The following is a 19,224-nucleotide window of genomic DNA, read 5'->3' as shown; positions in this document are numbered from 1 at the left end:
CGAGGCCGAGCAAGACTGACCCCGAGTGCGTTCTAGGCTAGCCTATGATGATGACGTGGGTTTATTTCGAATCCTGATTTCTGATGGATTCCTTCTATTTTGAGGCTAGAATATTGCAATTTATTCCTTTTAAACCATTTATTAAACTGTTAATTAATTATTAAGTTTTTAAGAAAATTTATCAATTTAGTTATAAATATATATATGTATGTATTTTTTATAAATGAGGAATTTAGATAAAAAAATATATTATTTATATTAAAAAAAACTAGTTTATGGGTAAATATATATATATATATTATGATATTGCAGCCTATAAGTGGGTGTGTAGTTCCACTATACACTTACGCGTAGCAAGCAAAGCGAGACATGATGACGTAGTTGATGGCTTAGCTCGACGAATTCCATGACGCCAGATTTGAATATTGCGCGGGCCAAGGTACCAAATAATTGATTCAGGGTGTTAGGCAATGGTTAGGATTTTCGATAATTTCATTACGTCGTAATTCTTGTTACCTAAATGTGACACCTCATTCTATTTATTGTAGGCTCAAATTCTCAGGATTTTGTTCGATCTTTTCCCCAGACTCGGACTTGAGTCATCGTTTCCCAGGCGAGTAGACAGGATATGTTATGTTTACCTTATATTATGCACGTATATACTGTTTCATTCATAAATATTATAAACTTGTATAAATTTTTATATGCATAACTCGTACATGATTTTTATATGCGGATCATAGAAAAATACCCTTAAATTTCTAACTTGCATGAAATATTTTCATCCTACTAGGAGAGACATAAACAGAAAGATACCCTAACTGATTTCTTGTTTTGAGAATGTGAAATGTTGAATGATATGGTGTATTTTAGACACCACATGAAATGATAAATGATTATGACTTGTGCATAAATTAGGGTATCATTTGCATTATTATTAAAGGACTATCTAGTAGATTCCCTGGTGACTCACAGCAGGAAAAGATCATGGTACTGTGAGGCTTGGCATGCCAAGGCCATGAGAGACACGGATAGTATGTTTCAGCATTGCTATCACGTGGGCCTTTATGATGATATTGTGTGATGATGATGTATGTGCCGATATATATACTTGTGGGCATGTGTATATAGGCGTTAGGCCAGTTTCTACTAGTGTGTCCTCAGAATCAGTGCATGCATCTCATACAAAAGTATAGGGGACTTAGGTAGTTAGGGAACAACTTATGAGGGTTGTCTTTAGACACCTATTTATCTTACACTATGTTTTTTTTTGAAACCTCAAATTATTTAAACTTATGGTTCATATTTCCACTGTTTATATTGTTATTACGTTATTATACTCATGATGATCATCCTAGCATTTTATTGTATACTCTCCTAGTGGGCATGACATACCTTATACTCGCGAGTCCACAAGACTCACCTCGTTTTATTAAAAATATTTTCAGGGAATTCTCCTTTTGATTATTGGTCCAGCAGATCTTTTGGTATGATATCATACCCTCTTTTGATTCCGGATGTATTATAGGATGCTCTGTGGAGACATACACGTGTTGTAGAGTCTGATGTTTTGTCTTTATTTTTGTTGGCACATAATTGTGCCAAGGGCCCGAGATACGGGATCGGGTATGTATTATTGACAGCAGTGTGATAGATATTCTTATTTTGTACAGCTGCTGTATATGAAATATTGAGATATTATGTTAGAAGGTGAATTGATATTTTATTCATGTTCTATATCTTGTCAGTAATATTGTTTTATTCAAATCGAGCTAGAGAAGAGGCTTACTAGTCCATTTTGGGGCCGCTGGGCCTAGGGATTAGTGCCGGTCATGACATACCAGATTTCGAGTCATGACAATCCCATCCTGTTCAATTTCCCTTTGTATAAAACTTTTATCAATCCTTACATGATTCATCTTGTAACAATGCGGATAGCTAACTTGCTATCACTATACACCCTTGTTGGTAATGTCAGGGGCATCCCTAGGTCTTCCATCAGTCTTGCCAACCAAATTAACTCGTAGATTCCTTGAGTAATAGCCCTGAATTATGCTTTTGCACTACTATGCGCCACAACAAATTGCTTCTTATTCCACCAGGTGACTAGGTTTCCCCACAATTTAATCCAAAACCTAGATGTTGATCGACTGTCCATCACAGAACTCGCCCAGTCAGCATCACCAAATCCTTTAGTTCCTTCAACATCACTTTTCTGGAACAGTAACCCTTTCCCTAATGTCCCCTTTAAAAACCTTAGAATGTGATAAACTACCGCTAGATGTTGTTAAGTAGGTGAGTGCATGAATTGACTCACAATACTTACAGCATAAACAATATCCAAACAAGTGAGAGAGAAATAAATAAGTCTTCTAACTAACCTCTGGTATCTTTCTTTATCAACAGGGGGATCATCCTCAGTTATCCTCCATTTCCAATTTCTTTCGAGACGTGTAACTGTTAATCTCTCATTTTCTTTGAGAGATTAAAATGCCTTGTTTGCTCCTAGCCACTTTCATTCCTAGAAAATGTCATGGTGCCCAAGTCTTTGACCTCAAATTCATCTCTCAATCTCTATTTAAGTGCAACAATTTTTTAAATGTCATCACAAGTGATTATAATATCATCCACATACACAATCAAAATTAACCGTTTACTACTAGCTGCATGTTTAGTAAACAAAGTATGATATGTTTCCCCTTACATGTACCCAAACCTTGTAAGTGTAGAACTAAATCTCTTAAACTAGGCTTTTGGTGATTATTTTAATCCAAAGAGTGAACGATACTGCTTACATTTAATCCATAAAGTGAATGATACAGCTTACACACTTTGCCAACTTTTTCTCCTTTCTCAAAAACCTAGTGAAATCTTCATATAAATTTCTTCTTCCAATTCACCATTGAGAAAAGCATTCTTGACGTCTAGTTGCAGTTCCCAATACAAATTAACAACAAGAGACAACAACACCCTTATGGAATTTAGCTTTGCCACAGGAGCAAATGTCTCATCATAATCGATTCCATAGGTTTGTATGAACCCTTAAGCTACCAATCTTGCCTTATATCTGTCTATACTCCCATCTAACTTGTATTTGACGGTAAATACCCACTTGCATCCCACTACTTTCTTATCTTTGGAAGATTCAACAACATCCCACGTATGGTTTCCAATCAACGCCTTCATTTCTTCCATAACAGCTTCCTTCCACTTTGGATCTTTCAAAGCATCTTCAATATTTTGTGGAATAGCCACTCTATCAACTGTTGTGATAAAGGCCTTGAATTGTGGAGACAATCTAGAGTATGTTAAGTAATTGGAAATTGGATACTTAACACAGAATCTTACTCCCTTTCAAAGAGCAATGGGGATATCCAAGTCATTGTCAACCTCAGTGTGTTCCTCTCTTGACGGACTAGCCTCTGGTTCCAATGATTGGTTGAGTTGAGGAGCAAGACCTTTGGGTCGCCTAGAATAAATCACAATAGGTTTTTCTAAGTCTAATCCTCCTCCTTGACTAGTCACCACTGGCTCAACTAGTTGGGTGAGTTGGTGGATTGGGGCAAAGACAAGGGGCTTGGTTTAAATCAAGAGTAGCTGACTTGGGTTGGTCAAGAGTAGCTAGTTGGGTGAGATCAGGAGCAGCAAATGGGGTCAGGTCAGAATTTAAAGAAGGTGATAGAAACCGTGGGATCCCAATGACACTCTTCCTTTAATATCTCCCCCTTGAATAGAAGCACTTGGTAAAAGAATTTGTCTTCAAAAAAGGTCACATCACAAGAGACAAAGAACTTTTGTGAGAGTGGACAGTAGCATTTGTATCCGTTTTGAGTAGGAGAATAGCCAACAAAAATGCATTTGAGGGCTTTTGGCTCAAGTTTGTGACAAGTAGGATTGACTTGGTGAACATACACAATACAGCCAAACACTTCAGGAGAGAGAGAAGAACTTAAGAGTCAAACATGAGGGAATGTGGCCAAAAGGGTGTGCAAAGGAGTTTGGTAGTTGAGGACTTTGGATGGTAACTAGTTTATTAGGTAAGAAGTTGTTAGAGGGGGAGGAAGCACCCCAACCACAAGGAGGAGGGCAATGGGGAGATATCCATGCATGTCTTAAAGGGCTTGACTAACAACAAAATCATTAAGGTTGAGGGGAATGTGGAGAACAATAAGCTGATGATCCTCATTGACAACGGGAGTATCCACAATTTCTTGGATAAGGGAATGGCCAGGAGATTGAAATGCCCCCTGATCCCAACACAGCCATTGACAGTGACTATGGCAAATCGCAACAATGTCATAAGCAAATCAGCATGTGCAGGATTTTGTTGGGAGATGCAGGGAGAAGGATTTGAAGCTGATTTGAGGCTCCTTAAATTGGGAGGTTGCAATGTGGTGTTAGGTGTGGATTGGATGACCCACGTCAGCCAGATTTGCTTCGATTTTAATAGAATAGAGGTCAAGTTTGAGAAGGAAGGAAAGCACATGACACTAATAGGGAGTAGGGAGTGGGGAGTTTGTAAGATGATAACCGAGAGAAGGTTGCAGAAGATGTTCAAGCAAAAGATGAATCAGGTAGCTCAATTATTCTCCATCCAAGCCACTGAAAGAAGAGTTGAGGAGTTGAAGACAGAAGAGGAATTCATGTTGATGGTTAGCACTATCCCACAAGCTAACCTAGAGGTACATCAAACTAATCTCCTTAATATGCTACTTATTGAGTTTGAAAATCTATTTGTAGAACCTAGATCCCTACCCCTAACCAAACCCTATCAATACATGTGCCTATCGATACTCTCCTAACCAAAAGATTGTAATGGAAAATTTGGTTAAGGAGATGCTTTAGAAATCAATCATAAGACTCGGCCATAGCCCATTTGCTTCCCTGTGTTAGTTAAAAAAAAAAAGATAGTACATGGCGATTTGGCATTGACTACCGCCAATTGAATGAAATTACCATCAAGAACAAATTCCCAATCCCACTTATTGAAGATTTGCTAGATGAACTAAAACATGCCACTATCTTCACTAAGTTTAACCTAAGATTCAGCTACCATCAAATCCGAATGAATCCCCTTGACAAACTTAAGACTGTTTTATGTACCCACCATGGTCACTACGAATTTCTAGTCATGTCATTTGGCCTAACAAACGTTATAGCCACCTTTCAATCTCTCATGAATTAGATCATTGAACCCCACTTCAGAGACTTTATACTTGTGTTCTTTGATGACATTTTGATATATAGCCCCACCTTTGACCTTCATTTAAAACACTTAAAAGGGCTCCATTCGAGATTCTCAAACTCAATAGGTTGTATATCAAGAGGTCAAAATGTGCCTTTGCACAAAGTCGGGTGGAGTATTTAGGGTATGTTATATCTGGGCAGGGGGAAAGTACCGACCCCAACAAGGTGGTAGCCATAACCAATTAGCCAAGGCCTACATCCTTTAAGGCCTTGAGAGGGTTTTTGGGGTTGATTGGTTATTATAGAAGATTTCTAAGAGGGTATGAGGGAATCAGCAAACCTTTAACAGATTTGCTGAAGAATGATAGCTTTTATGGGGTCAGGAGGCAGAGCATGCTTTTGAATTGTTGAAGAAGTCAATGAGTGAATCCCCAGTGTTGAGTTTACCTGATTTCGACAAAACTTTTGTGGTTGAGTCAGATGCAAGTGGGACAGGGATAGGGGTTGTTCTCATGCAGGAGGGAAGACCCATTGCTTTTATAAGCTAGGCCTTAGCCTCGAGGCATGTAGGCCTCAGCATATATGAGAAGGAGCTTCTGGTAGTCATATTTACAATAGAAAGAAAACTAGAGACATTAGCTGAAGGGAAGGAGGTTTATTATTAAAACAGACTATGAGAGGTTTTTGCAATAACAGAAACTCCACACCCACTTGCAAAAGAAAGGAATGACCAAGCTAATGGGTCTAGACTATGTCATTCAACACAGGAAGGGTAAGGATAACATTGCAACAGATGCATTATCTAGGTGCACGGAGGAAAGGATGGTAGCTTCCATCATTGTCGTGATACCCAATTGGTGCCAGAAAGTGGTAAGGAGTTATGAAGGGGATGAACGAGTCAAGGCCCTCCTAGAGCAACTGATTATAAATCCAAGGAGTAAACAGGGGTATACTTATGAGAATGCGATGATAAGATTTAAGGGGAAGCTTGTAATTGGGAGCAGTGAGCAATTGAAGAAGAAAAAGATACTCTAGGCCTTATATGAATCACTTATGGGGGGACACTCTAGAATACAGAACACGTACCACAAGGTTAAGCAATTGTTTTGCTAGCCTAAGCTCAAGGAGGAAGTAATGCAATTCGTTTTAGCTTGTGATGTGTGCAAGAGATGCAAACATGAGACTATAGCCTACCCGGGGTTACTACAACCACGTGCTATCCCAAACCAAGTATGGGAGAGTGTGTCGATGGATTTTATAGAAGGGCTACCAAAATCGAATGGGAAAGACTACCAAAATCGAATGGGAAAGACTGTATATTTGTTGTGGTGGACCAGTTTACAAAGTTTGCCAAACTTCTTAGGCCTCACTCACCCCTATACTGCACAAGAAGTGGCCCGAGTCTTACTAGATCAGGTGGTGAAGATGCACAGTGTTCCCAAGACTATCGTATTTGACAGGGATAAAGTATTTACCAGTCTCCTATGGCAGATTTTGTGGAAATCATTAGGGGCTAAATTGAACCTATCCACTACCTATCATCCTCAGACAAATGGGCAAACGAAAAGGTCAACCAACGCTTGGAGACCTATCTTCGATGATTGTGTTTTGTGAATCCTAGAGGCTGGCACAAATGGCTCTCAGTGGCAAAATGGTGGTATAATTCCAGCCATCACAGAGCCATCAGGATGTCCCCTTTCAAAGCTCTATTTGGTTACAATCCACCCCCTATTGCCAACCCTTCCAAGACCTACAAGTGTGGCAGTGGATGAGCACTTACAACAGAGGCAGCGAGTCCTACAACAACTTAAGGACTTTGCCATGGCTCAAAATCGTATGAAGCAGTTAGCTGACCATGGGAGAAGTGAGGGGGAATTTGATGTAGGGGAAGAAGTGTATTTGAAGTTGAAACGGCCTCACCTCGAGTTGCTAGCTACGAGCCCATCTCCAAACTTAGCCCCAGGTATTTTGGTCATTTTCATGTTGTAGCCAAGATTGGGAGTGTAGCCTACAGGCTTCAGTTACCGAAGGGTACCCAAATACACCCGATCTTCCATGTGTCTTTGTTGAACAAGGCCGTAGGGGGACAACAGGTGAATCCCCACCTACCTTTGGAAGTGTTGAAGACCAATGAGGCCCCTGAACTAGTTGTTATTGTGGATAGGCGGGTGATCTATCCCCAAGGAGCACCAATTATGCAAGTACTTGTAAAGTCGTCCGACAACACATGGGAGTACCTCCCAAACTTACTTAATCAGCTCCCTCAAGCAGCAAACCTACTAAGGGAAGGGTATTTTTACATGTACTTGCATAATAGTAATTGTGCAAGTGGTAAGTAACAGTGTTCTAAAACACGCTAGGCACTAGTTGAGCGCCAAGATGGGGCCTAGCGCCTAGGCAGTGTATAAAAAAATTATTTAAATAAAATTTATATTATCCTAAATACACATACATACATATGTATTCATATATATATATCATATATAGAGAGATTATATATATAAATTTGTTTCTATTTATATATATAAAAAAAGTTATTAATATATCTATATATTAATAGAATTATTATATTATATATTATATATATAAACCAAAGGAGCGAGAGAGAGCAGAGCAAAGGTTGAGTCTCAGAGAGAGAAAGAGAGCAACCCTCTTCCTACAAGCGGCGATGGCAACGTTGATGGCGGCTGCAACTAGAGAGAGCAAGCGACGGCGGCGGCAAGTTCACTGTCCACAAGAGGGGCAGCGGCGACATGCAACGAGAAAGTCTAAGACAAAAAAAGAATGTGGCGAGAGACGATCGGTGACGACGGTAACAAAGATAACAAGAGGCGATGGTGAGACGAGAGAGAGAATGGGTAAGGGACAAAAAAAACCCTAAATCAACTTAGGCGCCGCAACAGAGAGAGCAAGCGGCTGAGGCGGTTCATGGGGCTAGGCAACCCATGCGGCTAAGTGACCGCCATGGCTGATTAGGCGCCGCTCAGCACCGATTAGGCCAAAATTGCAGCGATCAGGGGCCGCCTAGGCTAATTTTTAGAACACTGGCAAGTAGTAGGTGTGGCAATAGCAAATAAAACAGAATGTGGTTAGTGCTTATTTATATTTGGCAGGAACCTATGTGCGCGGGGGAGAGGTTATAAATTGTAGCCTACCCCCACCTTGAGAAGTATCTGGATTATTGAATGAACATTTCTGAATTTCCCTCCCCACTCTCTCTCTCTCTCTCTCTCTCTCTCTCTCTCTCTCTGCAATTCTATTCTCTCTCACTTTCCTTCGGTGATTCTCTTGATTTCCCTGAAATCACCATCAATTCGGAAGAAGATCTGGATTGACCATTGCCAGATCCAGTAGGATCTCACAATTTAGTATGTGTGCAGGTCCCCAAATGTCACTATGAATTAAGTAAAAGGATTTGGAAGGGATGTGAGCATGGATTGGGTGATTGTTGTGGATTTGTTTGGCAAAAATACAATGTTCACACTAAAAAGACACTTTCTCTTTATTGATAAACAAATGTGGGTACAAAAGTCTTAGATATGAGAAACTTGGATGACCAAGGCGTTTGAGAGAAAGCTTATGTGGTGACTAATGTCTTGGAAAAGCATCATCTTTTGAAACATAATAGAGCCCATCATTTTCCTCAGCACTGCCAATCATCTTCTTCAAAAGCCAATCTTGAAATATGTATTGAGAAAGGAAGAATATCACAATACAATTCATGTCCTTAGCTGGCTTACTAACAAACAGCAAATTGTATTTCAATTTAGGCACCATATAGAATAGATTTAAGTTGCAAACCAGATACATAAGCAGTCCCTTGTCCCATAACTGAAGATATAGTACCATCTTCCATCAAGACTGGCAATTCTTTATCACTAGGCTAAAGTTGATTTATTGTAGTTATAGAACCTGTCATATGATCAGATGCTCCTGTGTCTACGATCCAATAATTTTCATTCAGTTTTCTAGATAATAATGAGTATTTCAGATAACCTTCTTGGGCCAAAGAGACTAGGGGATTATTGGGCAGATAACCTTTGCCAGATGGGTACTGCTCAATAGCTTCTACAGAAAATCTAGCTGCTCAGTAGTCAAGTTCAAGTTTGTACCTTTTTTCTAGTGTGGGGGCAAGTGTTGTAGTATAGGCTGGCCGCTCTTTCTCCCTTTTATTCTTTGGCTTCCAATTTGCTAGCTTCCCATGTATTTTCAAGCAAGTTTCCTTTGTGTGATATGGTTTATTACAGTACTCACACCATTGTTTGTCCCTAGGCTATTCTTCACGCTTAACTATAGCAAGAGCAAAGCTAGAACTTGGGTCCACAAATGAATGGAGCATCACACGTTTTTTGCTTTCATCTCTTCTGACTTCTGCAAATCTCTTCTGACTTCTGCAAATACTTCCCGAAGAGATGGGAGTGGTTTGGTGCCAAGTAGGCGACCACAAACCTCATCAAAATCAGCATTGAGTCCTTGAAAAAAGTCAATTTGGCTATCGGTAGGACATTCCCAACTTGGATCATAGAAAAGATCCATCTCCTACCATAGTTACATCAAGGTATTATAGTATTCAGTAACACTAAGATTACCTTATTTAGTGGTATGAATAGCATATCTAATCTCAAAACACTATGACGTGCTTTTAAGATTAGAGTATATCTCCTAAACTGCCTCCCAAACTTCTTTAGTAGCCTTGTAAAATAGGTAGGTTCGTCCAATCTTTGGCCCCATCAAGTTAATAAGCCAAGCCATGATGATAGAATTTTTTGCCTCCCATATTTGATAATCTGTTGTATCCTTTGGTGGAGTTGAAATTGCTCCTGACAGATAGCCAAACTTGCCTTTGCCTTTGATTACCAAAATAGCAGATTGAGATCATTACCGAAAATTTTTCCTATTCAATCTATGTTGAGTAATCTGCAAGGTATGACTGTCAATTGATAGAGGAATGGATGAGATGGTTGCAAATGGTGAGTGGGAGATGATAGAGGATTCTGCAGTTGTCTGGACTACATTCTCAAGGTTGGAGGAGGCCATAGTGTCTGGTTATTCCAAGCTAGGTAAAACTAGACTCTAATACCATGAACAAAATAGGGTTATATATACAAAAAAACATTACCTAATCTAGGATGTTAAAGATTATATAGAAATAGAATAGGTTTCCTATTTTAGGAGCAAGGTTGTTAAAATCGGGATTTTAAGTGGGATCGACAAAGGGTCCATAAAATCGTATCGTAAAATCGAATCGTAAAATCGTAAGATTTTAGAGATAATTAAAAATACCCTTTAATTTTTGTAAATATATGTTTATAATAACATAATTTTGTAGAAAATGAATTAATATCATTTAATAACCTAATTATTCCTTATTATAATTCAAAAGATGATATTTCCAAAATATAGCTCAAAAACTAGCAGGTTGGTATAGGCAATTTAAAGGCAAAATATAGGTAATTTAGAGGTAAAATATAGCTTAAAATTCTTTAGAGGATGCTTCCAACGTCTTCCATTAGATTTAGATTGTAATTTTTTCTTGATTTAACATTGATTAAATCAAGTAATATCCCGATTTGGAGTTGGGTGGTCCATTAATTAATTACTTGTTTGTCTTGATTTACTTATACAATCAATGTTAAATCAAGTAAAAATTATAATTTAAATCAAGTAAATTGGAACTTATGCAATTAATGTAGATGCTATGTGACATTAGAACTTATGCAATCAATGTTAAATCAAGTTCTAATTTAGAGGCAAAATATAACAATTCATTGCATAAGTTCCAATGTCAGATGCTATGTGACATTGAGACGTTGGAAGCATCCTCTAAATTACAACTTAAATCAATGGAGGTCTTTGAATCGTAAAATCGTTTAGGGATTTTTGAAGCGTAAAATCGTAAAATCGTACATGTAAAATCGAGATTTTATAGGATTTTATCCCAAATTGGATTTTACATGGGATTTGAATCGTTTGAAGGTCTTCGAATCGTAAAATCGTAAAATCGTACGCATAAAATCGGGATTTTAACAACAATGTTTAGGAGAATGTAATATTTACAGGGTTTCTTTCCTAATCTAGAAGGTTGACTGAGAAAATTAGAAAGATTTCCTAAGCTCTAAAAATTATTACAATAGGAAAGGAATAAATACTAGGATATTGTTGTCACCTAGATTCTCCAACAGAATTGTCATTGACACAAAGGTTATAGATGGATGTATCCTCATTTCATATTAAAGCATGGTGGATCACGTGTTTCCCTAGTTAGGGCTCTTGTGGTATTCGCCCACGCCGAGACCATGGGATACCAAGATATCCCTATATGACCTTATCACCCCCGTAAGATCTATTGAAATCAAGCTAGCAGATCCTATCATGGACCACACATCTACCAGATCCTCAAGCTAGGTTGCATGGAAAAGCAAATAGAAATAAAAAATGGATACGATATGAAACAAAAATGGAGAAACAAATGCCATGTTATCTTTGTTGTTTTCAAGTCGTTTTCAGTTTTCAGTTTTCCAAAACAGTGAAAACGTGTTTATTTTCATATTTTAAAAAACACATTTTTGAAAACAAAGAAAAATTTTGTAAAGAAAACTCAAAATAACAAAAAGTCATTTTTGTTGTTTTTATCACACTAAAAATTTTCAAAACGCAGAAAACGTTACAGACAAAAAGAATGCATTTTAACAATCTCAAAATAGACATTCAAAACACAAAACTGAAAATAAATTCAAAACTCAAAACTGAAAATCGAAACATGAAGAGAACAGCCCCAAAATTTTTCAAAAAGGTAACAGATATATACGTGGGGGAAACATGTAAATAAAAAAAACATAAAGGCCTTTTTTGTAAATATAATTTTTAATATAGAAAATTATAAAAAATAATTATTCAATCAAACATAAACACAAGTTCTATTATTCATGAATCCAGTGTTCTAAAACGCGCTGGCGCTAGTCGGGCGCCAGCCTGGCGCCTAGGTGGGGCCTAGGCGATGCATAAAAAAATTATTTAAATAAAATTTATATTATCCTAAATACACATATATACATATATATTCATATATATATAAACAAATCGTATATATAAAGGTTATATATATAAATCTATCTCTATTTATATATATACATATAAAGTTATAAACACATCATATATATGATATGCCTATATATTAATAGAATTATTATATTATATATATAATATTGTGCATATATAAACCAAAGGGGCGAGAAAGAGCCAAGGTTGAGACTCAGAGAGAGCAACCAGAGAGAGCAAATCTTCCTGCAAGCGGCGATGGCAACATCGATGGCAGCTGCAACTAGAGAAAGCAAGCAGCGACGACGGCGGAAGCGAGTTCACTATTCATAAGAGGCTGCGGCAACGTGCGACGAGAGAGGCTGAGACAGAAAGAGCAAGTGACGAGAGACGGTCGACGGCAACAGAGAGAGCAAACGGGGATAGCGAGATGAGAGAGAGAATGGGTAAGGGGGGAAAAACCCTAAGGGTGTGTTTGATAACATTTAGTTGGAAATGAAAGCATTTTCCAACTTACATGAAAAACAAAAACCATCTCCCCCCTAGATGGAATTTTCCATGGAAAAGAGGCAAAAACATGCTTTAATGATTGTACCATGGAATTCAATTCCATGGAAAATATAGTGTGTCAAACACTAAAGATGTAATTCAATTCCTTGGATGTGACATTTTTCATGTATTTTTCATGCTATCAAACACACCCTAAATCAACTTATACTAAACTTAATGTGCGACGGAGGCAGTTCATGGGGCTAGGCGGCCCATGCGGCTTGGCGGTCGCCGTGGCCGATTAGCCGAGCCAGCACCTAAAGGGGCCGATTGGGCCAAAATCACGACGGTCAAGGGCCACCTAGGCCGATTTTTAGAACACTGCATGAATCATGACTTAATAATTAAAAAACAAACAATAAATCCAAAGAAAGAAAATAATCAAATATAATACAATTTATGAAAGTTCTTCCACTTCGTCATCATTCTCTTTCTCTATGAAACATAAACTCTATTTTTTTAACAATAACAACCGCAACACACACACAAAAATCAATCAAACCTATCATTCCAAAACCCAAAACAAAATATTTAGATCCCAAGAACAAAACAACAAAGAAACACCTATCAAAATTACTCACAACTATATATATATACATACATTCACAACTATATATATATATATACTCACAAATTGTTGTTCTTGCGGTCGAAGACGAGAAGATGGACGGAGTTGCAATCACCAATCGAAGAGCTTGAATGTGGTGGTGGTTACGGTTGCCAGTCGCTGATGAGAAGACAAGCAGATGACCAAATGACGAGAAGATGGAAGGAAAATGATAGAACAACAAAACGACAACAAGAAGACTAAAGGACGATGGCAACTGCAACAAAGGAAGGTTAAGGCTAAAAGTTCTCCCAAAATGGGGGGGGGGGGGGGGGGGGGGGGGGGGAAGAGATTTAGATTTAAACCCAAATCTCGACTAGAGACATAATTTTTTCCATCTCTAATATGATCACCAAATACAAGAAATGTGTTTCCAAAGCAAAAATGTGTCTTCAATTTTTTTTTTCAAAATTGCAAAACGGCCCCGAAACATTTTCAAATTTACAAAAATGGCCCAGAAACTTTGTGTGTGTGTGTGTTTCTTGAGGTTTTGAGGTATGAAATGTTTTGGAAATGCCAAAACAACAACGTTTCAGCATTTCCGTGCATCAAAGTCCTCAAGTCCATGCACGTCATTGATTGCACTTATTGGGCTATGACAAAGGGAGTAGAACAACATGGATCCTATTTGTTGATTGTACTAGCAATATGTGGCCTAGAAGCTAGAATTTGTGGGATGAGGGGTATACAAAGGTCTTCAGGTGATAATAGAGAATATATTGGTGTACAAATTAAGACCAACTCTGAAAATGCAATAAATCTTATCCAAGGTGGTGCTATGAGGAATCATCCTCTCAAAGCAATTATTGAGGATTTTCATTTCTTGGCTAGAAGATTTAAATGCAGTATCAATCACACATTGCAAGACTTCCCAGCTAACAGGGAAGTTAATTCTAACACAAGTCTAGAAGTTTTGGAGAGAACCCTAGTGGAGATGGTTAACGTTCTCAATGGGGATATGACTGGAGTTATGTTCAAAACGAAAAACGCCCACCTAGTGTAGTGTTTTCATTTTTCTTTGTTGCTTAATTTCCTTTTAACCAAAAAAAAAAACAAGAAAAGATATAGAAATAACTACCAAGGCATCCCTTTTCCCCTTACAACCCAACATCCCTAGCCTAAAGGTTTTGTTGTGTGCATTTTCATATTTATATTCATCTTCTTAGCTCTTAAACAATCATATGTAGTGGAACAATTTCTCAACATATATACTGTTAACCACAATAACAAATTGTAATAAAATTACTCAAGCAACACACTAGGTATTAAGAAGATCAGCATATATGTGAAAGAAACTCCATGATCTAAACACAATCCACCCCAAAAGATCCATGTTACGATTTTTGAAACAGCAATACATCAACAAGGCAGCCATAAAAAGGTTTTCTGAGAACATATACTACAGAAAAACAGGGAACCTAAATTTCTAGAGTACCTTTTACACCAAACAGCTATCAGATATGTACAATAAGAGAAGGCAAAAGTTTCTTTCACCATGAAGCTCTTTCTCCCATACCTACAGATTAACTGAAGAAAGAAAATAACAATTCAGAACAGAAAGAATCATCTTGTTATGAAGAAATATCCAACAGTGAAATAAATGCCTTCTAGAGATAAATAAATTTCTCAGTGCATACATTTGCTTTTAAAGACTATGCCTAAAAACGAAAGATTTCCTATAAATTATCTCAGTTTTCCAGCTCAACACAAAACAAATCTCAGCAGTTGAAAGGTCTAGGGCCCCAAGGTTCTAAAGTAAGTTTAAAGATCAGTACATGCATTTTTGTTTCAAATCCAGAATGTGGAAATTGCAAGTTAGGACATAACAGTGAGAAATTGCAACTTAGGACATAACAGTGAATCAAGAAATAAAGAGGTTGAGTACGTCCCTGCTGTAGATTAGATAACATGGGTATCAATATATTCAAGGCAGTTTCTTTATTCTTTTTTGTTGGTAGTATTATCAACAGTAAAGAAAAGAATCCACAACACTGATTAAAATATAAGTTAGCTGCAGAGATTAAAATTCTACTGAGTATTATACTTGTAGGCATAATCCAATCAAGAGCTCAAGTGTTTGTGAGAGCACTGAGAGGGGAGAATAAAGACCAAAAAAAGTATGCACAAATAATTTGAAAAGCCACCCAAGAGAAAACAAGGCAGGGAAGATACTACCATGCACAGTTAACGATTATACTAAATTTAGTCATTAAAAACAATTGTACCATGAACAGCCCAGTTATATATATCAAGACTTCAATTGTTCAACAGAAGAAAAGACCAAAACTTCTCAACATATGCATGTAGGAGATGCCTAACCTTAGTCTGGGAGAATTAAATAGCAAGCAACATCCAGGATCAACTTCAGAAAAGAGCCATCAAGGAAAATGACCTTGGCACTTCAACGATCCACATAAGCATTTTTTCCTCCTCTGCTCTGCATTGCTGGACCGAACTGACCCATAATCATATGTCAACTCTTTCATAGGTGGAATGTGAACAATTGCAAAAAAAGCAATATGGAGATAACTTCCACCATTAGTCTGTCGCAAAACTGGTTGCCAATGTACATTTGGGATACAACTGTGGTTCATAAATCTAGCTACATTACCACCATTTTGTGCACTTATAACAAGCGGAAATGGCATTTTTTGAGACTCATTCAAATTTCCATGTATAAGTGGTAATGGTTCGCTGATAGAAGTTGCATCAAAGATGTACTCTTCATTTTCACTCTCAAACTCCTCTCCCGTGGATTTATCAATGGCTTCTCCTGCATACTCGCAGATAAATGCCTCTGCACGGATGGGATCCCAGGACCTCAGACCCCAACCCTTATCCTTTGTTTTGAACACCTCAAGACGGACTTTCAGACCTGCCTGGGACATTCGATTCCGGCAGTTAGGAGGGCATAAACAGGAAGGACCACACTCATAAATTAGAGACTTAGAGCTCAGAAGAACCCCAAGTGTAGAGTAAGGGAGAACTCCATTTGTCTGAATGCAAGGGCAATTGAGGTCACCAGGTTGGCATCCACCTCTGCAAGTGCAGCTCAAGGAAGTTTGTGGTGAATTAAATGGTTTCAAATATTTGAGACTTGGAAAGTATGTGAAGTGAGCAGGGCCTTTTTCATCATCAACGTCATTTACAAGAGAAACTGGTAAATTTTCTGCCCCAGAAGTAAGATCCGGCAGGATTAGCCCAACCCTTGAAGCAAGACCATCCCTCCATTGCTGAATTGATTTCCACATCAAAAATGCTTCAGGTTGGCCAGGAAGTCTAACCAATTTGTACTTAAAAATATTGATACCAGACTTCCCTTTCTCTATCCACGACTGCTGGATTTTATAAAGGCCATCATAGACATATACTTTCCCAGTTGGATGTGCAACATCCTTCACACCCCGAATAACTCTTACCTCATTACCCCTCCGCAAGCTCTTCTCTAAGGCAAGATTGCCCCTTTCAAGCTTCTGATCCCGAAACATTACATCTTTATCTTTCCGGTAAATATTCCCACCTTGTCCACTGTAAATTAACACATCTCCATCCTCAACATTATCCTCATACCCTCCTGATGAAACAATACTGACAGCCACAGGCTCATCATCTTGACTAACCTTGAGGGTCATGTAATCAATCCCAGCCATGGATGGAGCATGCAGACCCACCAAGCACAACTCCATCCTGAAAAAGAAAATATCACCTATTTCAATCCCTGGTACAGCTCCAACCCTCTTCTTGATGTTTGCCCGAAATCCTTTATTCATCAGGATTGTGCCAGCCCTCAAGTCTGGGCGCCTTGTAATGCCTGGAGTTGTATCCTTTCCATCTTCAATTTGGGTAATCCTTCGTCGAAGCAAATTAAATATAATGAGTATAATTCTAACCGACTCCTTGTCACCATCAGTTTGTCTGAGGGCATCAAGTACTGCAGGGCTTAACGACGCCAGGAAACTATTGGCCACTGAATCAACATCAACGACAGGTGATGCAATGATGTCAGCACCACTCCTTGTCCTCTTTTGGTAATTCCCTCTTCGCTTGCCTGACTTACTGTTATCTTCTGCATCAATAACATGCATACTGAAGCTACTCAGATACTGGTCACTCTGATTTTGGGAGTCACTATAACCATCTTCATTGATGACTGCAACGTCTGACTGAACACCAGCAGCACGGCTTCTAGTACTCCTCCTCCCAGACCCTGTAACTCCATTTGCAGCACCAGAATAATGGGTAGAGTTTGTTACTGCCTGTGCGTCCGGTGTTCTAAATGAATTGATGGGAACAGGTGACGCAATGGCATTGTTAAAACCAGAATGCATAGCTTGGTTGGTTACACCAAATGGGGCTTGAGGATTTTGTTCATCAGTCCTTTGAGTCTCAGAGAAGGGGTAAAATGGACTAATCCCAGGTGGGAAAGGACCATTTGGAGGAATACACATAAACGGCCCACCTTGGGGAGATGAAGATGAGGATGGTGATGGGAAAATTGGAACAAGGCATCGTAAGGGCCTTACAGTCAAAACCCTAGACTTATCAACAGACCCAGGAGCAGGGACAGAATCAGAGCCAAAGCCTTGCTCCATTTTCAGTCAAACTGTAAGCCACTTAAATTATGATCCCACAGGCGCAAATTCCAGAAAGAAACAGCACTCTTTGCTCCTCCTGTGTCTTCTTCTTCCACACTCTCACCCCTTGCAAAGGCTACATCTAGTCACCAAGATCTGGACTTGAACAACAGAAAGAGTACCGCTTACCACAACGGGATACTATAAATTAAAAATGAAACGTATTACTAGCAAGGAACGAAATTAGCAAAACCGTCAAAAAAAACTCAAGCAGAAATGGAGCGGAAATGCTTCCCCCAGTTTGCAAGTTTTGACATTTAGCGAACAGGGAAGCAAAATCAACAAATACAAGAGCAAATAAATAAAAAAATCCCCAAACCAAAAGGAAACACTATACCCCTACAAGAAAGCAACCGAAGAGCACGTGCATGGTACCCCAAATTCACGAAAGATGCTTCAATATGCGGGAAACAATACGAAATTACAGACAAACAAGAGAACTTGAAGATAGAACCGACGAAAAACTGCAGTAGTAGAAGAAGATCAGAGATGTCGCCATGCTTACTCAGACCAGATGGTACTTCAAATCGAAACCCTAAACCACATCTCGGGAAAAGCTAAAAATAGCTAGCAAAAAGGAACTACTCGTGTGATTCTTCGGGGAAAGAGCTATAGTCCATGGAGTAAGCAAAAGATGGCGTCTTTTTAAAACGCACCACTTGTGTCGGAATCCGGCACCATTCCTGGATTTGAAAAATGTCTTTGCCCCGGCTCCATTGATTGAATTGTTCTTGCTTCTTGGGCCCTTTTTCATTCCTTTTTTTTTCTTTATAACTTCATTCTTTTAAGCTAATTTTTCTTTTAGAAGTTAAAATCTTGAGTTTTTGACATGGCACTAACTGAGTAAACTAAAAATTGATAACAAAATATATTTTCTGTTCATTTTTTTACAAATTTACCTTTATTTCCTCCATTGAATTGAGAAAAAATAAATGGAAATGAGACTTAAAAGGCAAATTTTATTTGTAAGTAACTGTTTTGCTTTTCACAATCACCTTTTATAATTTCATAATTATTTTTTAAAAATATTCTTGTACACAGTCATTCACTTGTATCATTCATTGTCGCCCATTATCGCCGACGGCCCAAACTCTGGCGACCATCATCAACTCCCACCCATTATCGCACTCATTCTTTTTTTCTCGTCAATGTCACTCCCACCAAACTCACTTTCCTCTTTCTCTCTGTGTGTCTCTGTCTCATCGACAT

The 19,224-nt window shown here is 38.4% G+C and overlaps 1 protein-coding gene across 9 annotated transcripts in view; it reads right to left on the bottom strand.

Annotated features, from left to right (window-relative positions):
• The window catches only part of LOC127789986 (histone-lysine N-methyltransferase, H3 lysine-9 specific SUVH1-like), a 37,383-nt gene extending 18,605 nt beyond the window's left edge, over positions 1-18,778 (bottom strand). For 3 of the 9 annotated variants that reach the window (XM_052319172.1, XM_052319170.1, XM_052319171.1), the window contains exons 1-3: positions 18,353-18,753; positions 15,701-18,111; positions 14,817-14,908 (exon numbers count right to left, since the gene is read on the bottom strand). In XM_052319172.1, coding sequence (XP_052175132.1) covers positions 15,760-17,973 — 2,214 coding nt within the window. In that variant the 5' untranslated portion in view covers positions 17,974-18,111; positions 18,353-18,753 and the 3' untranslated portion in view covers positions 14,817-14,908; positions 15,701-15,759. Of the gene's footprint in view, positions 1-14,663; positions 14,909-15,700; positions 18,157-18,352 lie in introns of those variants that run through there. The other 6 variants (XM_052319169.1, XM_052319164.1, XM_052319163.1 and 3 more) reach the window with 6 other exon arrangements.
• Positions 18,779-19,224: the final 446 nt, after the last annotated feature.

The sequence above is a fragment of the Diospyros lotus genome, chromosome 14, assembly GCF_014633365.1.
Source record: "Diospyros lotus cultivar Yz01 chromosome 14, ASM1463336v1, whole genome shotgun sequence".
Taxonomy (NCBI): Eukaryota; Viridiplantae; Streptophyta; class Magnoliopsida; order Ericales; family Ebenaceae; genus Diospyros; species Diospyros lotus.
The sequence above is the reverse complement of the archived record's forward strand: the minus strand, read 5'-3'. Positions and strand labels throughout refer to the sequence as shown.